The 18458-nt window shown below is 42.4% G+C and overlaps 4 protein-coding genes and 1 pseudogene across 4 annotated transcripts in view; 2 read left to right on the forward strand and 3 right to left on the reverse strand.

Annotated features, from left to right (window-relative positions):
• Positions 1-2215: 2215 nt before the first annotated feature.
• On the reverse strand, positions 2216-2628 carry LOC102119092 (histone H4). Its single transcript, XM_045390014.3, has one exon. It carries the CDS (start codon positions 2591-2593, stop codon positions 2282-2284), a length of 312 nt encoding a protein of 103 aa, XP_045245949.1. The 5' UTR covers positions 2594-2628; the 3' UTR covers positions 2216-2281.
• Positions 2216-7439, reverse strand: LOC102118330 (histone H2B type 1-C/E/F/G/I). Its single transcript, XM_005553810.5, has one exon. It carries the CDS (start codon positions 7397-7399, stop codon positions 7019-7021), a length of 381 nt encoding a protein of 126 aa, XP_005553867.1. The 5' UTR covers positions 7400-7439; the 3' UTR covers positions 2216-7018.
• On the reverse strand, positions 3632-4756 carry LOC123572770 (small ribosomal subunit protein eS10-like; annotated as a pseudogene).
• A 226-nt stretch (positions 7440-7665) lies between the features above and the next one.
• LOC102117971 (histone H2A type 1-D) lies at positions 7666-8203 on the forward strand. The gene has a single exon (XM_005553809.5). It carries the CDS (start codon positions 7716-7718, stop codon positions 8106-8108), a length of 393 nt encoding a protein of 130 aa, XP_005553866.1. The 5' UTR covers positions 7666-7715; the 3' UTR covers positions 8109-8203.
• A 1739-nt stretch (positions 8204-9942) lies between these two features.
• LOC107129606 (histone H3.1) overlaps positions 9943-18458 on the forward strand; it is a 39816-nt gene continuing 31300 nt past the window's right edge. Inside the window, exon 1 of the mRNA XM_065544312.2 lies at positions 9943-10509. Coding sequence (XP_065400384.2) covers positions 9979-10389 — 411 coding nt within the window. The 5' untranslated portion in view covers positions 9943-9978 and the 3' untranslated portion in view covers positions 10390-10509. The remainder of the gene's footprint in view (positions 10510-18458) is intronic.

Raw genomic sequence — 18458 nt, forward strand, 5'->3', positions numbered from 1 at the left:
GGTTTTCACCATGATGGCCAGGCTAGTTTTGAACTCCTGACCTCAGGTGATCCGCCCACCTTGCCCTTACAACGTGCTGGGATTAGAGGCATGAGCCACTGTGCCCAGCCCAAACCTGCGATTTTTCTATCACTTTGAATTTGCATAAAACCAGACATCAAGTGCTTCTGATGTAGTATACTACTATGTACATTAAATGTGTAAACTGTTCCTGACAGGTATATTCACCTTTCAATTAAGTGTATGGAAGTCACTTGTACTTTACAGGACATGGAGAATACAGAAGCTAAAATGATTAAGAATCAAGCCAATCCAAAAAAAAAAAAAAAAACCATTCTGTAAGTCTGGTCTTCAAAAAATCAACGTCCAAAAATGGGGAAGTAGGGGAGAGGAGCCTGTTTTAGATAAGAAAACTGGAGACACAACCGAAGTTATGGCGGCATCCTTCTTTAAACAAACCAGATCTCCAAGACATCTGGGGCATAACCGGGATGTTTTCAATGTGGAATGAGTACATGTCTTTTTTGAACAATAGACAATGAGATCCAAGTAGGAAGTAACGAAGGCTTTATTTTCAGAGGGAGAAGAATCCCAGGATGTAGTGAGCACTCTGTGTCAGTGAAGGGGAGCTGGAATATATACATGCTTTACAGTCAATCCTACATCACAGATTAAGTAGGTTTGGAAAAATTCTTTGAATATTATTCATGAGGGAAGTCAGGCACTTACACTTTGGCAAAACATGTAACATACATTTCATGTGAACCATGGGGAGGATTTTAGCATTACAATGAGGTGGGATTTAGCTTTATGCTAAAAGATGAACTGTAGGGCACAAAGACAATTTGTTCAATCTCTACAAGCTGGCTGAAACTGGCTTAAGGTCTATGTCCACTTATCAATAACGAATATATGTGACTGGTCCTCTAATTGGAGTTGTGGCAGGACTGCAAAACAGGGGAAAGGGATTTCTGGCTGGTCAGAATCCGTTGGAACATTTTCTAACTAGTTTCTACAATGCTTTCCAGCAGTTAGTTTCTGCTTACAGGAAAGAAATCATACGGCAATTAACACTAAGATGATTAATCCTTCATTTTTTCTGCTAGCCATGCAACTCGATTATGTGGGGTTTACTATATACTCAACAATTTGGGGTATAATGTCCTATTATAGCATAGTATGTATACTATAAAAACTGTCATAAACATTCTACCTACTTTTTAAATGTTTTTGTTACCGAGATTCCAGGGGTTCAGTCCAGGTCCTGCTGCTCGCCAGAGAATTTCAATGACCTAGGAGGGAAGGCTTTAATCCCGTGCTGCTGCTTAGGAGAAAGGGAGATGAAATCACAAATCCGTCTCCCGGACCAAAATTGGGGGGGTTTATGTAGCGAGAAGAGCGAGAAAACAGGAAATCAGGGAGTGCTAAGGAAGCAATCATGATGGTTGAGAAACATGGAGTCTCACGGTGTGGATGCAGTGATCCGGTGAGTTTCAGTTCCTCGCTTGAGGCAGGCATATGAGTTCCTAAACTTTAAGATTTGTCTCATGTGAGTTAAATGTTAAATTTCAAGCTTTAGGGTAGGATTAAAAGGTCAAATTTCTTTATTTAAAAAACAGCAGATATTAGAACTTCCTAAGGGACAACTGGGCTGGCTTCATTAATATTCCGAAATGCATACTTGCAACCTCTCCTCGCGTGAGCTGATCTACCCCAGGGGCCTCTACACACCAGAAACTCGGTCGTTAACACAAAACAAGCCGCCAGGATTTAAAGCCCACATTACCGCCCAGAAGATTCGTTATGCTAATTCGCGTATCCGCCCGTTGCCAGGCACCGGCTTTGTTCCTCGCTGTCCGCCATTTTGAGCGGTTACGCACTCTGGCAGTTTTCCTACTTACTTACGTGAAAAACCATGCAGTTTTAAGTATTTAAAAAAAAGAAAGGCAAGAGAAACAGATGAGACACCACCACTCTAACCTTTTCGGTGCAACCTAAGCCCCTACTATACCTCCCGAAAAGGCTATGCCTAATATAGCAATTCTAAATGCAAAAGGATCCTAGCCTTAAAAATCGTATGCTGAAACCAAATATAATTTGGAACAACAACAAAAAAAAAAAACCGCGAAAGACATACGTACCTGTGGATAGGAACAATGACTTATGAAGTGACTAAGTGGTTAGCAAAAGTCATTAGCTCTTTTAAGGAAAAGTGTGGGCGGCCCTGAAAAGGGCCTTTAATTTGGGATAGTTGAGATGTTGAGTCGTTCAAGCAAGAGCCTTAGCCGCCGAAGCCGTAAAGAGTGCGTCCCTGTCGTTTGAGAGCGTAGACCACATCCATAGCTGTTACGGTCTTGCGCTTGGCGTGCTCCGTGTAAGTAACAGCGTCACGGATTACGTTCTCTAGAAACACCTTCAGCACCCCGCGGGTCTCCTCATAGATGAGTCCAGAAATGCGCTTGACACCGCCGCGCCGAGCAAGACGCCGGATGGCAGGTTTGGTAATACCCTGGATGTTATCTCGCAAGACTTTGCGGTGACGCTTAGCGCCCCCTTTACCCAAGCCTTTTCCGCCTTTGCCGCGACCAGACATGGCGAACCAGCTTGAAAAACAAACTGGAGAAATCTGGAAGACCAGCAACGGTAGTACCCTTATATGCTGGGAATTCGGACCTAATTGAAGACTGAAAACGCACATACGGGAACTTTGGTACTGCCTGCTGGCCCCACCCCTCACAGCTCAGACCCGGATGACGTCACCAAGGACACCAGTTCCCGCCGGAAGAGTGCGCTCTCCACGGAGGCATCTCTGCAAGTCTTACGTCCCCAAAGAGGAAATTTAGGCCTATTTTAACAACTAAATGAGATTAAATATATTAACATTTTTAGGTTAATATCATTTATTGCTTGGATTCTCTAGAACGATTGAACAGGAGCTTCGGCTCACAAGACGAACTGTAGCAATCTCCTTCCATGAGGAGTTCAGCTTTGTTCCCACAGGCATGGTGCCTCTGACATTTCTGCTGCTTGCTCTCTTGGGGACCGAACCCCCTTAGGAAGTGTTTGAAAACTGCAAGATCTCACCCTCTCCAGCACCAAGCTAAGGGAAATCTGACCAAAAGGGTTTTCTTCCCGAAGAGAAAAATATGGATAATTAGTGATCCGTCGGGCGCTGTGGCTCACGACTGTAATCCGAGCACTTTGGGAGGCTGAGGAGGGCGGATCACCTGAGGTTGGGAGTTCAATACCAGTCTTTAACATGGAGAAACCCCGTCTCCACTAAGAACACAAAATTAGCCGGGCGTGGTGGCGCATGCCTGTAATCCCAACTACTTAGGAGGCTGAGGTAGGAGAATTGTTTGAATCCAGGAGGCAGAGGTTGTGGTGAGCCGAGATCACAGCATTGCACTCCAGCCTGGGCAACAAGAGTGAAACTCCGTCTCAAAGAAAAGAAAGAAAATTAGTGATCCCATTAATTCTAGTCCTCATTGTGGAGGCCCGTGTTACAATTTTGGCTTTTCTTTCTTCCCTGTTTATTAAAATTTATAATTCTCATTTAAACAACTAGCTAACTCGCACATCTAAACCTAAAAACCCACTGGTGTGTTAATGTTTAGTTCTCTATTGTTAGTTTTCTTTTCTTTTTGATTCTGGTAGCAGCCTTTATCACAAGAGAATTGGCAACGTGTAGTGGGCCAAGGTATTAAATAGGCGACTTCCTACAGACTTTTAAAATAAAAGGTGGTGTTGGGAGTCAGAAAACTACAAAATGACGGCCTCAGCAGTAAGTTTTTCTCCTTCTACATTCCTCTCTCTCCCTCCCATTCTCCCGGGAAGCTAGCTATAGGAACTAGACTCCTTCCTCCCCAAGATGGAACATATAAACCAAAGCTAGCCCCAAAGCTGGCCATAAAACCTAAAAATAATCAAATTTTCCTCCTTTCCATACAAATGTTAGGATTTCTACTGTGAAAAGAAATCAAATATGTAGAGACTAAACAAAAAGGAACTGTAAATTGCTGCTGTTAAAATCCCACCAATATCAAAATTCTGTGAGCCTGTGATATTTAGGAAGAATTTACATACTTCTATAATAATGGTAATAGTATTTACATATTTGTATTTACATGTATAAAATTGTAATTTAATAGAACATTAGTTAATATGTTAGTGAATTGGGTTTGTTTTTTTTTTTTTTGAGTTTTTTGGCTGTAAGTTTATTCAATGCAAAATAATCCTCTCCAGTTTTGCTGAGGTGGCTGACCACGTCCATGACCAAATCTGCCTCTAAACTGGAATTCGGTTGCTGATCCAGCCCCAGCCTTGGCTTTCTTGTCAGCACCAGGGGACACAGCACTCCGTCTGTAGGTATCGCTGTTGGGTTCTCCTATTGTGAGTCTTGCAGGTTGCTTACCCTCCATCCAAACCTTTAGGCCGAGGGCTGCCAGGCTCTGGACTCTGGATGACTGCGGCCTTCAGTGGCAGGCACAATCTCTGGGGGCAGATGAAGGTAATTATGGAGATACTGGATGCTCTCATTGGTAAGGTACCAGTAGAAATGTCTCCAGGCAAACTGTTCCTTCAAGTAGCCTTGGGACTCGAGAGACTGCATGGCCTTCATGACACAAAGGTTGGGCACATTCTTGTCTGCCATTTCTAGGTGCTTAAGCATATGGACATCCTTCTTGGTCACCATGACTCCCTGCTTAAAAAGGAGTTCATAAATGGCAATCTGGTTCTTCTAAGGCATCAACATCTCGGCGACTGTGGGGTCTCGGGCCAGGGCTGGTACATTACTCAATTCTTAAACTTGTATAGTTGCACTGGTTTCCTATTGCTGGTTTGAAAAATTATCACATTTTATGATTAAAAAATACAAATTTGTAATTATATAGTTTTTAAAATTGGGGTTCAGTCAGATCTTACTGAGCCAAAGAGTCAAGGTGTTGACTTGATATTAACTAAAGAAATAAAGAGCTTGTGTCTTTTCTCTTGCCTTTTTACCCTGTAGATGCCACTCTCTCCTTGGATCATGGTCCTTTTCTTTCACTTTCAAAGCTGGAAATTTATGGCCAAATCGTTCTCATGCTGCCATATCTCTAGTTCTCTATTCCAATTCCCTCTTCCACTTTTAAGAATCTTTGTAATTGTATTGGGTTAACTCGTAACATGCAGGATAATCTCCTTAAGGTCAGCCAATTTAGTAGCCTTAATTCCATATAAACCTTAGTTGCCCTTTGTCACGTAATGTAACAAAGACTGCAGGAATTTGCAGACTCCAGGGATTAGGATGTGGTCATCATTGGGGTAGCCTTATTCTGCTTAGCACAGTGGATCACAATATTTTTAGAATCTGATAGAAAGCTATATAATTTGTTCTGGGAAGGAGAAACACATATGGCCACATTTTTGCATATAATTTCAGAAAGTTGTTGTATTCTCCTCAAGCTGATGTACACCTTAGTTTAGATATTTACTTATGGAACTACAGAAAGCAAAAATCGACTGCTATACCAATGTAAATTTGCACATGAAGCTATTTAGTATTTTTAGCTTTCATTTTTCTAGGTTTTTCTTGTTGTTTTCATATTTTCAGTTGGGGTTTATTTGAATGTTTATATATGCTTTGTAAGTGCTGTGTTCTGTGTCCATTTATGTGCCAGACAGGGAGTGGGAAGTTGAAAAAAAATTGTGGGACGGGTGCAGTGGCTCACACCTATAATCCCAGCATTTTGGGTGTCTGAGGAGGGTGGATCACCTGAGGTCAGGAGTTGGAAACCAGCTTGGCTAATACGGAGAAAGGCCGTGTGTACTAAAAATATAAAAATTAGCCGGGTGTGGTGGCAGCTGCCTCTTGTCCTAGCTACTTGGGAGGCTGAAACAGGAGAATCACTTGAACCCAGGAGGCGGAGGGTGCAGTGAGCCAAGATCGTGCCATTGAACTCTAGTCTGAGCGATAATAGTGAAACTTCGTAACAAAAAAAAAAAAAAAAAAAAGAAAAGAAAGTAATATAGAATACTATTCCTTTTTTCTTAACTGGGTTGAAATTCTAAGAATATTTTGTATAAAATATTTTAAATATTTTTAAAATACAAGAATATTTTGTAAAAATTCTAAGTATTCTACAATGGATGCCATTCATAACAATTTATGATCTTAAGTAAGGTTTGTAATTACAAGCAATACACTACAACTTCAGTATCTTTATATGTGAGTATATAGAATAGAAAAATTGTGGTATTTGTAAGTAGAATGACATAAATTATTTTTTCATTTAAAAATCACAATTTTTGCCTATTAGAATAAAATGAACATATATGAAGTCAACCTTGAAGGAAAAAAAGTAAAAAACAACTTTGAGGAAGTGACAACAAAATATTTTAGGGTTAAGGGTGTTTCTCTCCTGGACTTCCAGTTATTACTCACAAATGTTATTTTGCCAGTAGCCAAACTTTTCTTTAAACAAAGAACAATTTTGATTATTAGTGCTGCATCCAGGCACCGGTGTTCACATTTTTCAGTTTTCATGCACATGGCTTGTCTTGCTTTCCTTATATTTTGAAGATTTTGATTATATTATTTTAACCAGGCAAACTTGCCAATGCTGTTATGACTAAACCGGAATTAAGGAAGACATTCTTTTTCCCCACACTGTCAGTAGCAAAGGAAATATTACTTAATTTCAAAAGTTCTTTGCTTATGTAACCAGTTTGACAAGGGACACATCACAGCACAACATAAGAAAAATGTGCACATCAGCACAATGGGCTAGCCTTGTAACCAGCACTTTGGGTAAAATAAATACGCTACCACTAACTTAAGATTAAGTACAGCATTTTGCCTTAAAGCAGTCAAAAGAACTGTGCTCTAGACCTACACAGCAGCAAACCCTTCAAATCAAGATAAAACCAAATCTGTTGGTAAACACAGAAAATATGCAGGTAATTACAACTCTATAGCTGAAAAAGTGGGTGGCTCTTAAAAGAGCCTTTGGGATTGGGTATGAAGACGTTAGAATTACTTAGAGCTGGTGTACTTGGTGACAGCCTTGGTGCCCTCGGACACGGCATGCTTGGCCAGTTCCCCGGGCAGCAGCAGGCGCACGGCAGTCTGGATCTCCCTGGAGGTGATGGTGGAGCGCTTGTTGTAATGCGCCAGGCGGGAAGCCTCCCCAGCAATGCGCTCGAAGATATCGTTGACGAAGGAGTTCATGATACCCATGGCTTTCGATGAGATGCCAGTGTCAGGGTGGACCTGCTTTAGCACCTTGTACACGTAAACGGAATAACTCTCCTTCCGACTACGCTTGCGCTTCTTGCCATCCTTCTTCTGCGCCTTGGTCACCGCCTTTTTGGAGCCCTTCTTTGGGGCAGGAGCAGACTTAGCAGGTTCAGGCATCTTAAAGAAACACCTCGCCCACAACCTAAAGAAAAATGACAAGTATCCTCACTCTGCAGCTCGTAATATCTCTAGAGCTGGTGTCCTAAACTGGCGTTTGAAACCTTACATATTGATTGGATAAATTGTCTCTGTGTGCCCTGTCGTATGCAAATTAGGTGATTCTCGCGATTCTTTGTAATTGGTAGGTTGTTCTAGCCAATCAAATAGCGTTATTTACAATTCGGCCTCCAAGTATAATAGTTTCTCACTTGCTAACAAAATTCAGTTTTACATTTTTCACTGCGTTGCTCAACATCTATTTTAAGATATCAAAATGTCCGGACGCGGCAAGCAAGGCGGAAAGGCTCGAGCCAAGGCTAAGACCCGATCTTCTCGGGCCGGGCTCCAGTTCCCTGTGGGCCGAGTGCACCGCTTGCTCCGCAAGGGCAACTACTCTGAGCGAGTTGGGGCCGGCGCGCCGGTGTATCTGGCGGCGGTGCTGGAGTACCTGACTGCCGAGATCTTGGAGCTGGCGGGCAATGCGGCCCGCGACAACAAGAAGACTCGCATTATCCCCCGACACCTGCAGCTGGCTATCCGCAACGACGAGGAGCTAAACAAGCTGCTGGGTAAAGTCACAATTGCTCAGGGCGGTGTCCTGCCCAATATCCAGGCTGTATTGCTCCCCAAGAAGACTGAGAGCCACCACAAGGCCAAGGGCAAGTAAAACGAAAATTTGTATATTGACTTTTTACGGAGGCAATCTTAACCAAAGGCTCTTTTCAGAGCCACCCATGTACTCATTAAAAGGGCTCATATTTTTTTCCATGTCAGCTATTTTGCAGTTTTCTTTAGTAATTCTTCTACCTATAAGTTGGTGTCCTTACACTGTGTAACGTGAAACTAACCTTCCATTTTAAAGTCGCCATAAAAATAGTTAAGCAAATCGGCGGGGCGCGGTGGCTCACGCCTGTAATCCCAGGACTTTGTAAGGCCGAGGCTGGCGGATCACAAAATCAGGAGTTCCAGACCAGCCTGACCAACATGGTGAAACCCCATCTCTACTAAAAATACAAAAATTAGCCGGGCGTGGTGGCGCGCGCCTGTAATGTTAGCTACTAAGGAGGTTGAAGCAGGAGAAAAGCTTGAACTGAGGCTGAGGTTGCAGTGAGCCGAGATCGGGTCACTGCACTCCAGTTTGGGCGACAGAGAGATACTCTGTCTTGGCCGGGCGCGGTGGCTCAAGCCTGTAATCCCAGCACTTTGGGAGGCCGAGACGGGCGGATCACGACGTCAGGAGTTCGAGACCATCCTGGCTAACACGGTGAAACCCCGTCTCTACTAAAAAATACAAAAAACTAGCCGGGTGAGGTGGTGGGCGCCTGTAGTCCCAGCTACTCGGGAGGCTGAGGCAGGAGAATGGCGTAAAAACCCGGGAGGCGGAGCTTGCAATGAGCTGAGATCCGGCCACTGCACTCCAGCCTGGGCGACACAGCAAGACTCCGTCTCAAAAAAAAAAAAAAAAAAGGCAAAGTAATTAAAATGCAGAGAGAGTATATGTGACAGGTAATTTAAATCGATCAATGCAGCAGCCCCTTACGATTGCAAAGCTGTTAAAAGGCGTGAGAAATACAGAGAAGAGGTTAATGTTCGTCAGTGTTTACATTTACATATGAATGTAGTGACTTAAAGCAACAGAACCAGAAACAACCTTTTATTATCTTTTGTATGCATCTTAATGATACGAAATTACCTGCAATTTGTAAGGATTTTTGAGGTCTGTTTTTGCTTTTTGCAAGCCACTTTCCACTCTACTGAGCTAACTCTCATTAATTATAAATAGGAATATAAACCTACATCCCCTGGAGCCAGATGGCCCTTAGGTGGAGCTTCTTTTCTTTGCACAGTGTTCAGCATGACTACAAGGGCACACTGGTCTTTTTGTGCCATTTATAAATTTGGCTATTTCTTTTCTTTACAGCAGATTACACAAATACCAGTTGAACTTGTAAAAGATGAGAGTGCTTTCATGTGAGGATGTCACATTGTAGTTAAATATGTGTTCATGTTGCTTGGCATCAGGTTTCAAATTAATAGTCATGGTGTACTTGGAACAAATTATTGAAAATATCTCCAAATTTAAATAGACAAATCAAGATATAAAATTAGCCTTTCTAAACTTGAGGGTAAAAAGAAATCACTTGACCAATCACAACTAGCGCGCGTTTTTTCAAAACGTTGATCAAAGCCAGTTTCAGGCGCCAACGTTTTTTTAAAAATTAAGTAAGACACGTTATCCTAGTAGCTAGATAAAATTTTGCAGAGGAAAATCAAAGTACGTTTTTTAAAAAAGCCAGAAAAATGGCACAGAGGGGAAAGGGTTGAAAACACCAGCAGTTAAAGGAGACGGACGGAGGAAAGTTTTAATATTTGGTCTACATGCAGGAGATGTTCTGTCAGGGAGTGGAGGTCTCCACCAATGGAGCTGCAGGGGAAAGGCTGCCTGGTCCAATCAGAACAGGGCTGCCTTTATATATACGGGTAGAAAAGCCTAGGCTTTCGGTTTTTCGTCATTTAGCAGGGTTTAGAAGTTCGCAATGGCTCGTACCAAGCAGACAGCTCGCAAGTCCACGGGTGGGAAGGCGCCACGCAAGCAGTTGGCCACCAAGGCTGCTAGAAAGAGCGCTCCGGCTACCGGCGGCGTGAAGAAGCCCCACCGCTACCGGCCCGGCACCGTGGCTCTGCGTGAGATCCGCCGCTACCAGAAGTCGACCGAGTTACTGATTCGCAAACTGCCATTCCAGCGTCTGGTCCGTGAGATCGCGCAGGATTTCAAGACCGATCTGCGCTTCCAGAGCTCGGCGGTGATGGCGCTGCAGGAGGCCTGCGAGGCCTACCTGGTGGGGCTCTTTGAGGACACCAACCTATGCGCCATTCACGCCAAGCGAGTGACTATCATGCCCAAGGACATCCAGCTTGCTCGCCGCATTCGTGGGGAGAGGGCGTAAATTTTGTTGTGAATGTGTGCTAACCAAAACCCAAAGGCTCTTTTCAGAGCCAACCACCTTTTCTATAAAAGTTGCTGTGTACTGTTGCTGTCCGTAAACTGGAATCTCTGTTCAGTCAAGGTAAGTAAGCATTCTTACCTCTATCCCTCTCCCCTCCCTTCACGGAATTGGTGTAAAAAATTTAATAATTGGGCAGTTATTAAAACAGCCTTTAAGGTACTCTAGTTTTTAATTTCTGTTTTTGGGGGGCCGCTTTCTGGGGCTTGGGTACCTCCGGCTTGGGAACTTTCTTGGCCACCTTTGACCAACCAACCTTTTTCTCCAGCAGCCTCCATCCGCAAAAGCCGCCTTTGGGGTCTGCTTAGTACTTTTCTTCGGAATAAGGGCGCCCCAAGCTTTCTTGGGCCTTTCGGCTGCCGGGACAGCTGTCTTGGGCATGACGGCAGCGGCTTTCCTGGCCTCGGTCTTGATTTTCCTAAGACCGCCTCGTTTAGCGGGAACGAATCCGAGGCGCTGCTCTTCTTAGCACGAAGATGCCCTCGTTTGTTTTCAAGGCCTAACCTTATTCAAATGATTTTTTAAAATTTGTATTTATTTTTACAACGAGGTCTCACTATGTTACCCAGGCTGATCTCAAAACTCCTCAGCTTGGCCAGGCGAGGTGGCTCAGTCTTGTAATCACAGCACTTTGGGATGCCAAGGCGGGCGGATAACGTGATGTCAAGAGTTCGAGACCAGCGTGCCCAACACATTGAAACTTCATCTCTACTGAGAATACAAAAATTAGCCAGGTGTGGTGGCACACGCCTGCAGTCTCAGCTACATGGAAGGCTGAGGCGGGAGAAGGACCTGAACGCGGGAGGCGGAAGTTGCAGTGAACCGAGATGGCCCCACTGTACTCCAGCTTGGGCAGCAGAGCTACGCTCCGTCAAAAAAAAAAAAAAAAAAAAAAAAAAATCCCCAAACACAAACAAAACCACCAAAAACAACTCCTTAGCTTAAGAGATTCTCCCGCCTTGGCCTCCCAAAATGCTGAGATTACAGTACCGCGACCGGCAAGCTCCGGCTTAATGCGGCCGCTCATACTTAACATAGCCGCCAACACCTTGAGCGCGGCCGCAGACAGGCTGCTAGGTCATTAGTGAACTCAGGTACCGAAGGAGCCTGGATGTCTTGCGCTTCACTGCACCTTCGGACTCGCAAACCTTTTTCTTTACTTAAGTCTTTGACTTGGGAGATACACCAGGAGTCACGGCATGTAAAGTTTCGGACTTGATTGTAGGTTTGGATATCTAATAGTTAAAAAAAAAAAAAAAAAAATCAGGCTGCGAGTGTATCTATGATTACGTGTTATGTCACACATAGACACGCTGCGCGCTGATTGGTTCCCAGCTCAGTCTTTCAGCTTGGCAGCAACCTAGTCTCAACCCTGTTTCTGAGTTGTTTGTTGAAATTCAGAAAAGCAAAATAGTTTAAATTTCCTGAGGAGGAATCACACCAATTCTATTCTACAATGAACCAGAACGGCTAAGCCTTTATGATCTTTACATTTTCTTTCTCTAGTTTTTATTAAGGCAGCCTCGGCCTTTATCAAACGCTCCAGCTTTCAGAGATTCACAGTTCAGAGGGACAACTTCATTTTCATTTAAAATATAAACTATTCCATTTGTGTCTTCAATTGCTTGCTGTCTCATAATAGCCTACACATTTTTGGCCTATCATACAGTGAACAACTACTTGATTTTCATTGAGATTTAACCAGGAAATCTGTTTTATATGAGAAGAGAAATAACAGGTTCTTTTTGAATTTCTCCAGAAGAACAGCAGTACGGATACTTAGAACAACAGCTCTTTCTGATAAAATTAGTTGGGGCTCAAAATGTTTTATGATAGCTTCTTGTTACTATTTGGATATTTAGTTAATTTGGGAGGGTTCAAATAAATGTTCAACATTTCCTTGGGAAAATGGGAAATACAATGATCAGTGATTCTCCTGATGTTGGGACTGTTTGCATAGCTGAACTCAGGAGAGATCCAGGAAAGGGCATAAAAGACAGAGAGTTTGACTCGTTTATGAGTCAAAAAAAATTTTTTTAAAAAATTTTTACTGGGGGAAATTAATTACTAAAATGTTCATGAGTCTTTGGGTTCAGGGGTCTGTCATGCTTGGGGACATGGGGAAGATAAACTTTTGCAAAATATTCAAGTAACAGGATCAAGTATTATACACACAAGCACCACACACACACAAAATTCCCTAGAGAGAGAAATTTAAAGAACAACCGTGTTTCATATTCAGTACTACATTTCTTGTTTAAACAACGATATAGGCTTATAGTGAATGAAGTACAGCTTATGTTCAATATGAGAGGAAAATGGAGTGATGGCAGAAAGTGATTTAACTGATTTTCTTCACTCCTCAATGTCTTGAACATATGTTGATCTGGGGAGCATATACATTTATATGTTTTACTAAGACTATGAAGGAAGTAAATGCTGGGGACAGAGCAAAACCCAAAAGGTGAGGGTTTCACACTTTTTGATCGCATCAAAATACAAATGACTTCATGTAGCAAATGCAACTAGGACATGAACAAATTAATGTTAATAAAAATTAAAATCAAATGGTTGAGATGAGAAACGAGCCAAATATGAATCACATTTACTTTGAGTGTGTATTCACTTTTTATGGAGCCCATGTATTTCTAATCTTAAAATGGCTTTAACCCATTATATTTGATTTCCTGGAGCACCAACAAAGGAAGAACTGACTTGTAGCCTTCCAACTGCGGGACTTCTCTAAGGTACTGTCCTATTTGCCTTCATGGGTTTGGGAGTTAGTTTCTTGCAGGTAACTAAAGTCTCTCCCTTCAGGCCTGTCCTCTTGCCTAAGTATCAAATTTGCATTTCTGGATGATTGCTGGATATCCACTTGTTCATCTTCTGTACCAGACTCTCAGTATGACCATCCTCATCTAAGTAGCTTCTGTCTAACTAAGATTGCTGGAAATTGGCTTTATTGTTTACCTATAACACACCCTCAACATATCCAACCACATCTAGGAAGCAACCTTTCAAGTGACATTCCTATATATTCTATTCACAACAACACTATTGCTTTGTTAACGGACACTTCAATTATTCCCTTTCCTTTGTTGCCAAATCCAATCTGTTACTAAGTTTGGTGAATTCTCCCTAAATTCATCTTCCCTTGTTTATTTGCCTTTTCATGGTTGTAATTCTTGCTCTTCTATCTCTTCTTTGGACTGGCTATTGTTACAGCCTTCTGATGGGTGGTTCCTTTCTCTCATCCCTTTCTGCTGTCATTCATCCTCTTCATTGCTCTGGGTGAAATCTTCCTCATATGAGCTTCAAATTTATATGCCCCATCTCCTTGTAGCTTTATGTTTTCTTCACTTAAAAACTGTTTTTCTCTATTCTTACAAACCATGAAGAAAAAGCTGGATTTGGCTGGGCGTGGTGGCTCACGTCTGTAATCCCAGCACTTTGGGAGGCTGAGGTGGGTGGATCACCTGAGGTTGGGAGTTCGAGGCCAGCCTGACCAACACAGAGAAACTTCGTCTCTACTAAAAATACAAAAATTAGCTAGGCATGGTGGTGCGTGCCTGTAATCCCAGCTACTCAGGAGGCTGAGGCCAGAGAATCACTTGTACCCAGGAAATGGAGGTTGCAGTGAGCGGAGAACACGCCATTGCACTCCAGTCTGGGCAACAAGAGTGAAACTCCGTCTCAAAGAAAAAAAAAAAGAGAGAGAAAAAGCTGGATTCATATAGCTTTAGATTTAAGAATAACTTTAGTATGGCAATCAAACTCTTTTATATGGCCTTAAATCAACACTCTGGAACTGTGGTTTAGTAAAAGTATGGAATTTGCAAACATGATGACATGTATTTGAGTCTTGTTTTGCCCCTTAGGAGCTATGTGATCTTGGTCTAATTATATTACCTTTCAGAGTATCTTTTTTTCAGTTTTTTTCTTCTTTTTTCTCTCTTCTGCACTGTTTTAAACTTCAAACTAATCTAATGATGTATTTTGAAATGTTTATATTTTTCATTCCCCGTCTCTCAAAATCGATGAGATCTCTCTCTGTTTTGAATTCTTACATTGATTTCTTTCTTTCTTTTCTTTTTTTTTGAGACAGAATCTCACTCTGTTGCCAAGGCTGGAGTGCAGTGGCGTGATCTCGGCTCACTGCAACCTCCATCTCCCAGGTTCAAGCAATTCTTCTGCCTCAGCTTCCAGAGTAGCTGGGACCTGGGACTACAGGTGCATGCCAGCTAAGTTTTGTATTTTTAGTAGAGACTAGAGATGGGGTTTCACTATATTGGCCAGGCTGATCTTGAACTCCTGACCCTGTGATCCGCCAGCCTCCGCCTCCCAAAGTGCTGCGACTGCATGCGTGAGCCACGGCACCAGGCCACCCCCCCATTGATTTCTTAGAAGGCCATTATAATCTGTTTCATATTAACTGCATACTTGTCCACTTTTAAATCTTCCTAGTAGTTTACAAATAACTAAAAGTACAGATTGGTATTATAGTATGGCATACAAATATTTACATAAAAAAACTTGCAGAAATACATCTAGGGAGTTGTGTCAAACCAGAACATAATTCAACTGTCCTTAACTTTCCATTTCTTTATTATGCCTTTGTGGCTACTCCCCAAATGCTTGTTTTCTGCAGCAGTATGCCCTGTGCAGTATTGTTGACATAGTAGTGCTTGACTCTTGTTTTTCATTTTAAATTGAATAACTGGGTGAGGCATTATACACCATTGAAGATGCAGATCAATTATGAAATAGGTAACTTGTTCAAGTTTTCACCATTTAGCTCTGAGTGGCCCACACTATGCCTCTCCTTCTAAGAAGCATTTTATTTATTTATTTATTTATTTATTTATTTATTTATTTATTTATTGAGATGGAATCTAACTCTTGCCCAGGCTGGAGTGCAGTGCTATAATATTGGCTTACTGCAAACTCTGCTTCCTGGGTTCAAGTGATTCTTGTGCCTCAGCCTCCCATGTAGCTGGGATTACAAGAGCATGCCACCATGCCCAGCTAATGTTTGTATTTTTAGCAGAGTCAGGGTTTCTCCATGTTGTCCAGCCTGCTCTTGAACTGGGCTCAAGTGATCCACCAGCCTTGGCCCCCCAAAGTGCTGGGATTACAGGCATGAGCCACCACGTCCGGCCAGATTAATATTTATTTATTTACTTATTTTTGAGACAGAGTTTCGCTCTTGTCGCCCAGACTGGAGTGCAATGGCGTGATCTTGTCTCACTATAACTTCTGTCTCCCAGGTTCAAACAATTCTCTTGCCTCAGCCTCCCAAGGAGCTGGGATTATAGGTATGTGCCACCATGCCCAGCTAATTTTTGTATTTTTAGTAGAGGTGGGGTTTCACCATGTTGGCCAGGCTGGTCTCGAATGCTTGTCCTTAGGTGATCCACCCACCTTGGCTTCCCAAAGTGCTGGGATTACAGGCATGAGCCACTGTGCCCCGCCTAGAATAATGGTTTTAAATGCATTAGATAATATATAGGAATACAAAATAAAACAATTATATTAATACGCCATTATCAAATTATAAAAAATCCAAATTGGTGAAATATTAACATATGTGCTTTTAAATTTTTTATTTTATTTACTTACTGATTTTGAGACAGAGTCTCACTCTGTTGCCCGGGCTGGAGTGCAATGGTACCATCTTGGCTCAGTGCAGTCTCTGCTTCTCAGGTTCAAGGGATTAGCCACCCAAGTAACTGTGTGCCAATATGCCTGATAAATGTTTGCATTTTTAGTAGACACAGGGTATTGCCATGTTGGCTAGACTGGTCTTGAACTGCTGGGCTCAAGTGATCCTCCCATCTGGGCCTTTCAAAGAGCTGGGATTTACAGGCATAAGCCATGCCCTGGCATAGGTGCTTTTTAAATTAATACATTAAATAATAATCTGTCCATGTGACTAAGACTTATTATAGATTGGAAGGATTTAGTTTTTTTTTTTTTTTTGAGACGGAATCTTGCTCTGTCGCCTAGGCTGGAGTACAGTGGCACCATCTTGGCTCACTGCAAGCTCCGCGCCTCCTGGGTTCATGCCATTCTCCTGCCTCAGCCTCCCAAGTAGCTGGGACTATAGGTGCCCACCACCATGACCAGCTAATTTTTTTGTATTTTTAGTAGAGACGAGGTTTCACTGTGTTAGCCAGGATGGTCTCGATCTCCTGACCTTGTGATCCTCCTGCCTCAGCCTCCCAAAGTGCTGGGATTACAGGCGTGAGCCACTGCGCCCGGCTTTAGGATTGAGATTTTTAAATGCAATTTTGAGATATTGGCAATGGCAATGTGATACAAATAAAAGCACTTGTACTGCCAATTATACTGTTTGTTGCCTGAGTTCATACATAGAGAAAATGCTAAGTTTCTGTTGGAGAATAGTAATAAGAAAAAAAAAAATTTTGATTTTTTTTTTTCCTGTACTTATTCCCAGATCCCCTGAAGCCTTTCTATGTATCCCAGGCTAAGAACTTTACTCTGCAATCTTTTTCCATGTATCATAAATTCATCAAACAGCAAACAACTGTGATAAACCTGGTTCTCCTCACAAGTCATGGAGGAAAAACCAAATATTCCACCCAAAGGACCTGGAACGTTTTATGGGGATTAACAATGAGTTAAGTTTTTCATTATTTATTATTTTGAGGAGTTCTCAAAATCAGATTTTAGCAAATTAGAAAACTCTGTCTCATCCCTTTCGAAGGGTGAACCTTAAGGATAGGAATTGAGAACACCCACAATATTGTAATATACCATAATTAATGTTTAATGATTGCTTATTTGGAATCTAGACATTATTTTAAGCATTTTGATAGGATTATCTCATTCCAACTTAACAAATAATTACAAGTTAGAATTTTAAAGTACATTTAAAACAAGGAAACTTTGTATAGCTTGCCCAGGGTCACCCCCACAGCATGTATGTGGAGCAGACTGTCTCTATGATAGTTTGACTGGATACTATGATGCCAATTTGTTGGGGTAATAGAATGTGGTGAATGATACAGTGCTGGCTACAATCTGTCCTGTGATTAAAGGCACAACCAAAGCATACAATCAAATCATAAATTTTCATAAATTTCAGCCCAACAAGGTTCTAATTGTTTTGGGGATGTACATATTCATGTCTTCAATGGGCCCTAAGTGATCTTATCCTAATTTGACCTCCAAATGTGTAACTTGCATATGCTTTTAGTTCCCTCAGTAGCACTATCTAGCCTGCAGGCTGAAGAGCCCTGCTTGGTTAACTAGGAATGCATAAATCGATAAAAAATAATATCAGAGACAATAAACATATGATTTGCTTAAAATACTTTGAAAGCACCTTGTGGCCCGGCGCGTGGCTCACACCTGTAATCCCAGCACTTTGGGAGGCCGAGGCAGGCGTATCACAAGTTCAGAAGTTCCAGACCATCCTGACCAATATGGTGAAACCCCGTCTCTTCTAACAAAATACCAAAATTAGCTGGGCATGGTGGCGGGCGCCTGTAACCCCAGCTACTCAGGAGGCTGAGGCAGGAGAATGCTTAAACCTGGGAGGCAGAGGTTGCAGTGAGCCTAGATCGTGCCGCTGCACTCCCTCCTGGGCAACAGAGCAAGACCCTGTCGCAAAAACAAACCAACAAACAAACAAAACCCAACAAAACACAGCACCTTGTGAGGGAAAGAGTGTGTACTAATTATTTCATATTCTGGGAAAAGTGGGGGACAGCTGTCAGGCTTCTTTGTCAAAAGTTTATGAACTGATGGCTCAGTTAATGACTGAAAGTATGATGTGTATCTACATACACATACATATCTAGGAGTATTTATGAAATCCCAACTGAGACTCTTTTGTTGCCTCAGGCCCCTCCTGGTCTCCTCCATTCTGAGCAAGGGAGAATTGCACAGAAGGGCGGGAACTGACTGTGGTTCCCGCCACTGCTCATGAGGTTTTCAAACAGGTCCGTCATACTGTTATAAAAGTGCTGCGTGGCTGTGCCAGAGGT

Source organism: Macaca fascicularis, chromosome 4 (genome assembly GCF_037993035.2).
Source record: "Macaca fascicularis isolate 582-1 chromosome 4, T2T-MFA8v1.1".
Lineage (NCBI taxonomy): Eukaryota > Metazoa > Chordata > Mammalia > Primates > Cercopithecidae > Macaca > Macaca fascicularis.

Coding starts and splice junctions, on each gene's coding strand:
- LOC102119092 (XM_045390014.3), bottom strand. CDS start 2,593: ATGTCTGGTCGCGGCAAAGGCGGAAAAGGCTTGGGTAAAGGGGGCGCT.
- LOC102118330 (XM_005553810.5), bottom strand. CDS start 7,399: ATGCCTGAACCTGCTAAGTCTGCTCCTGCCCCAAAGAAGGGCTCCAAA.
- LOC102117971 (XM_005553809.5), top strand. CDS start 7,716: ATGTCCGGACGCGGCAAGCAAGGCGGAAAGGCTCGAGCCAAGGCTAAG.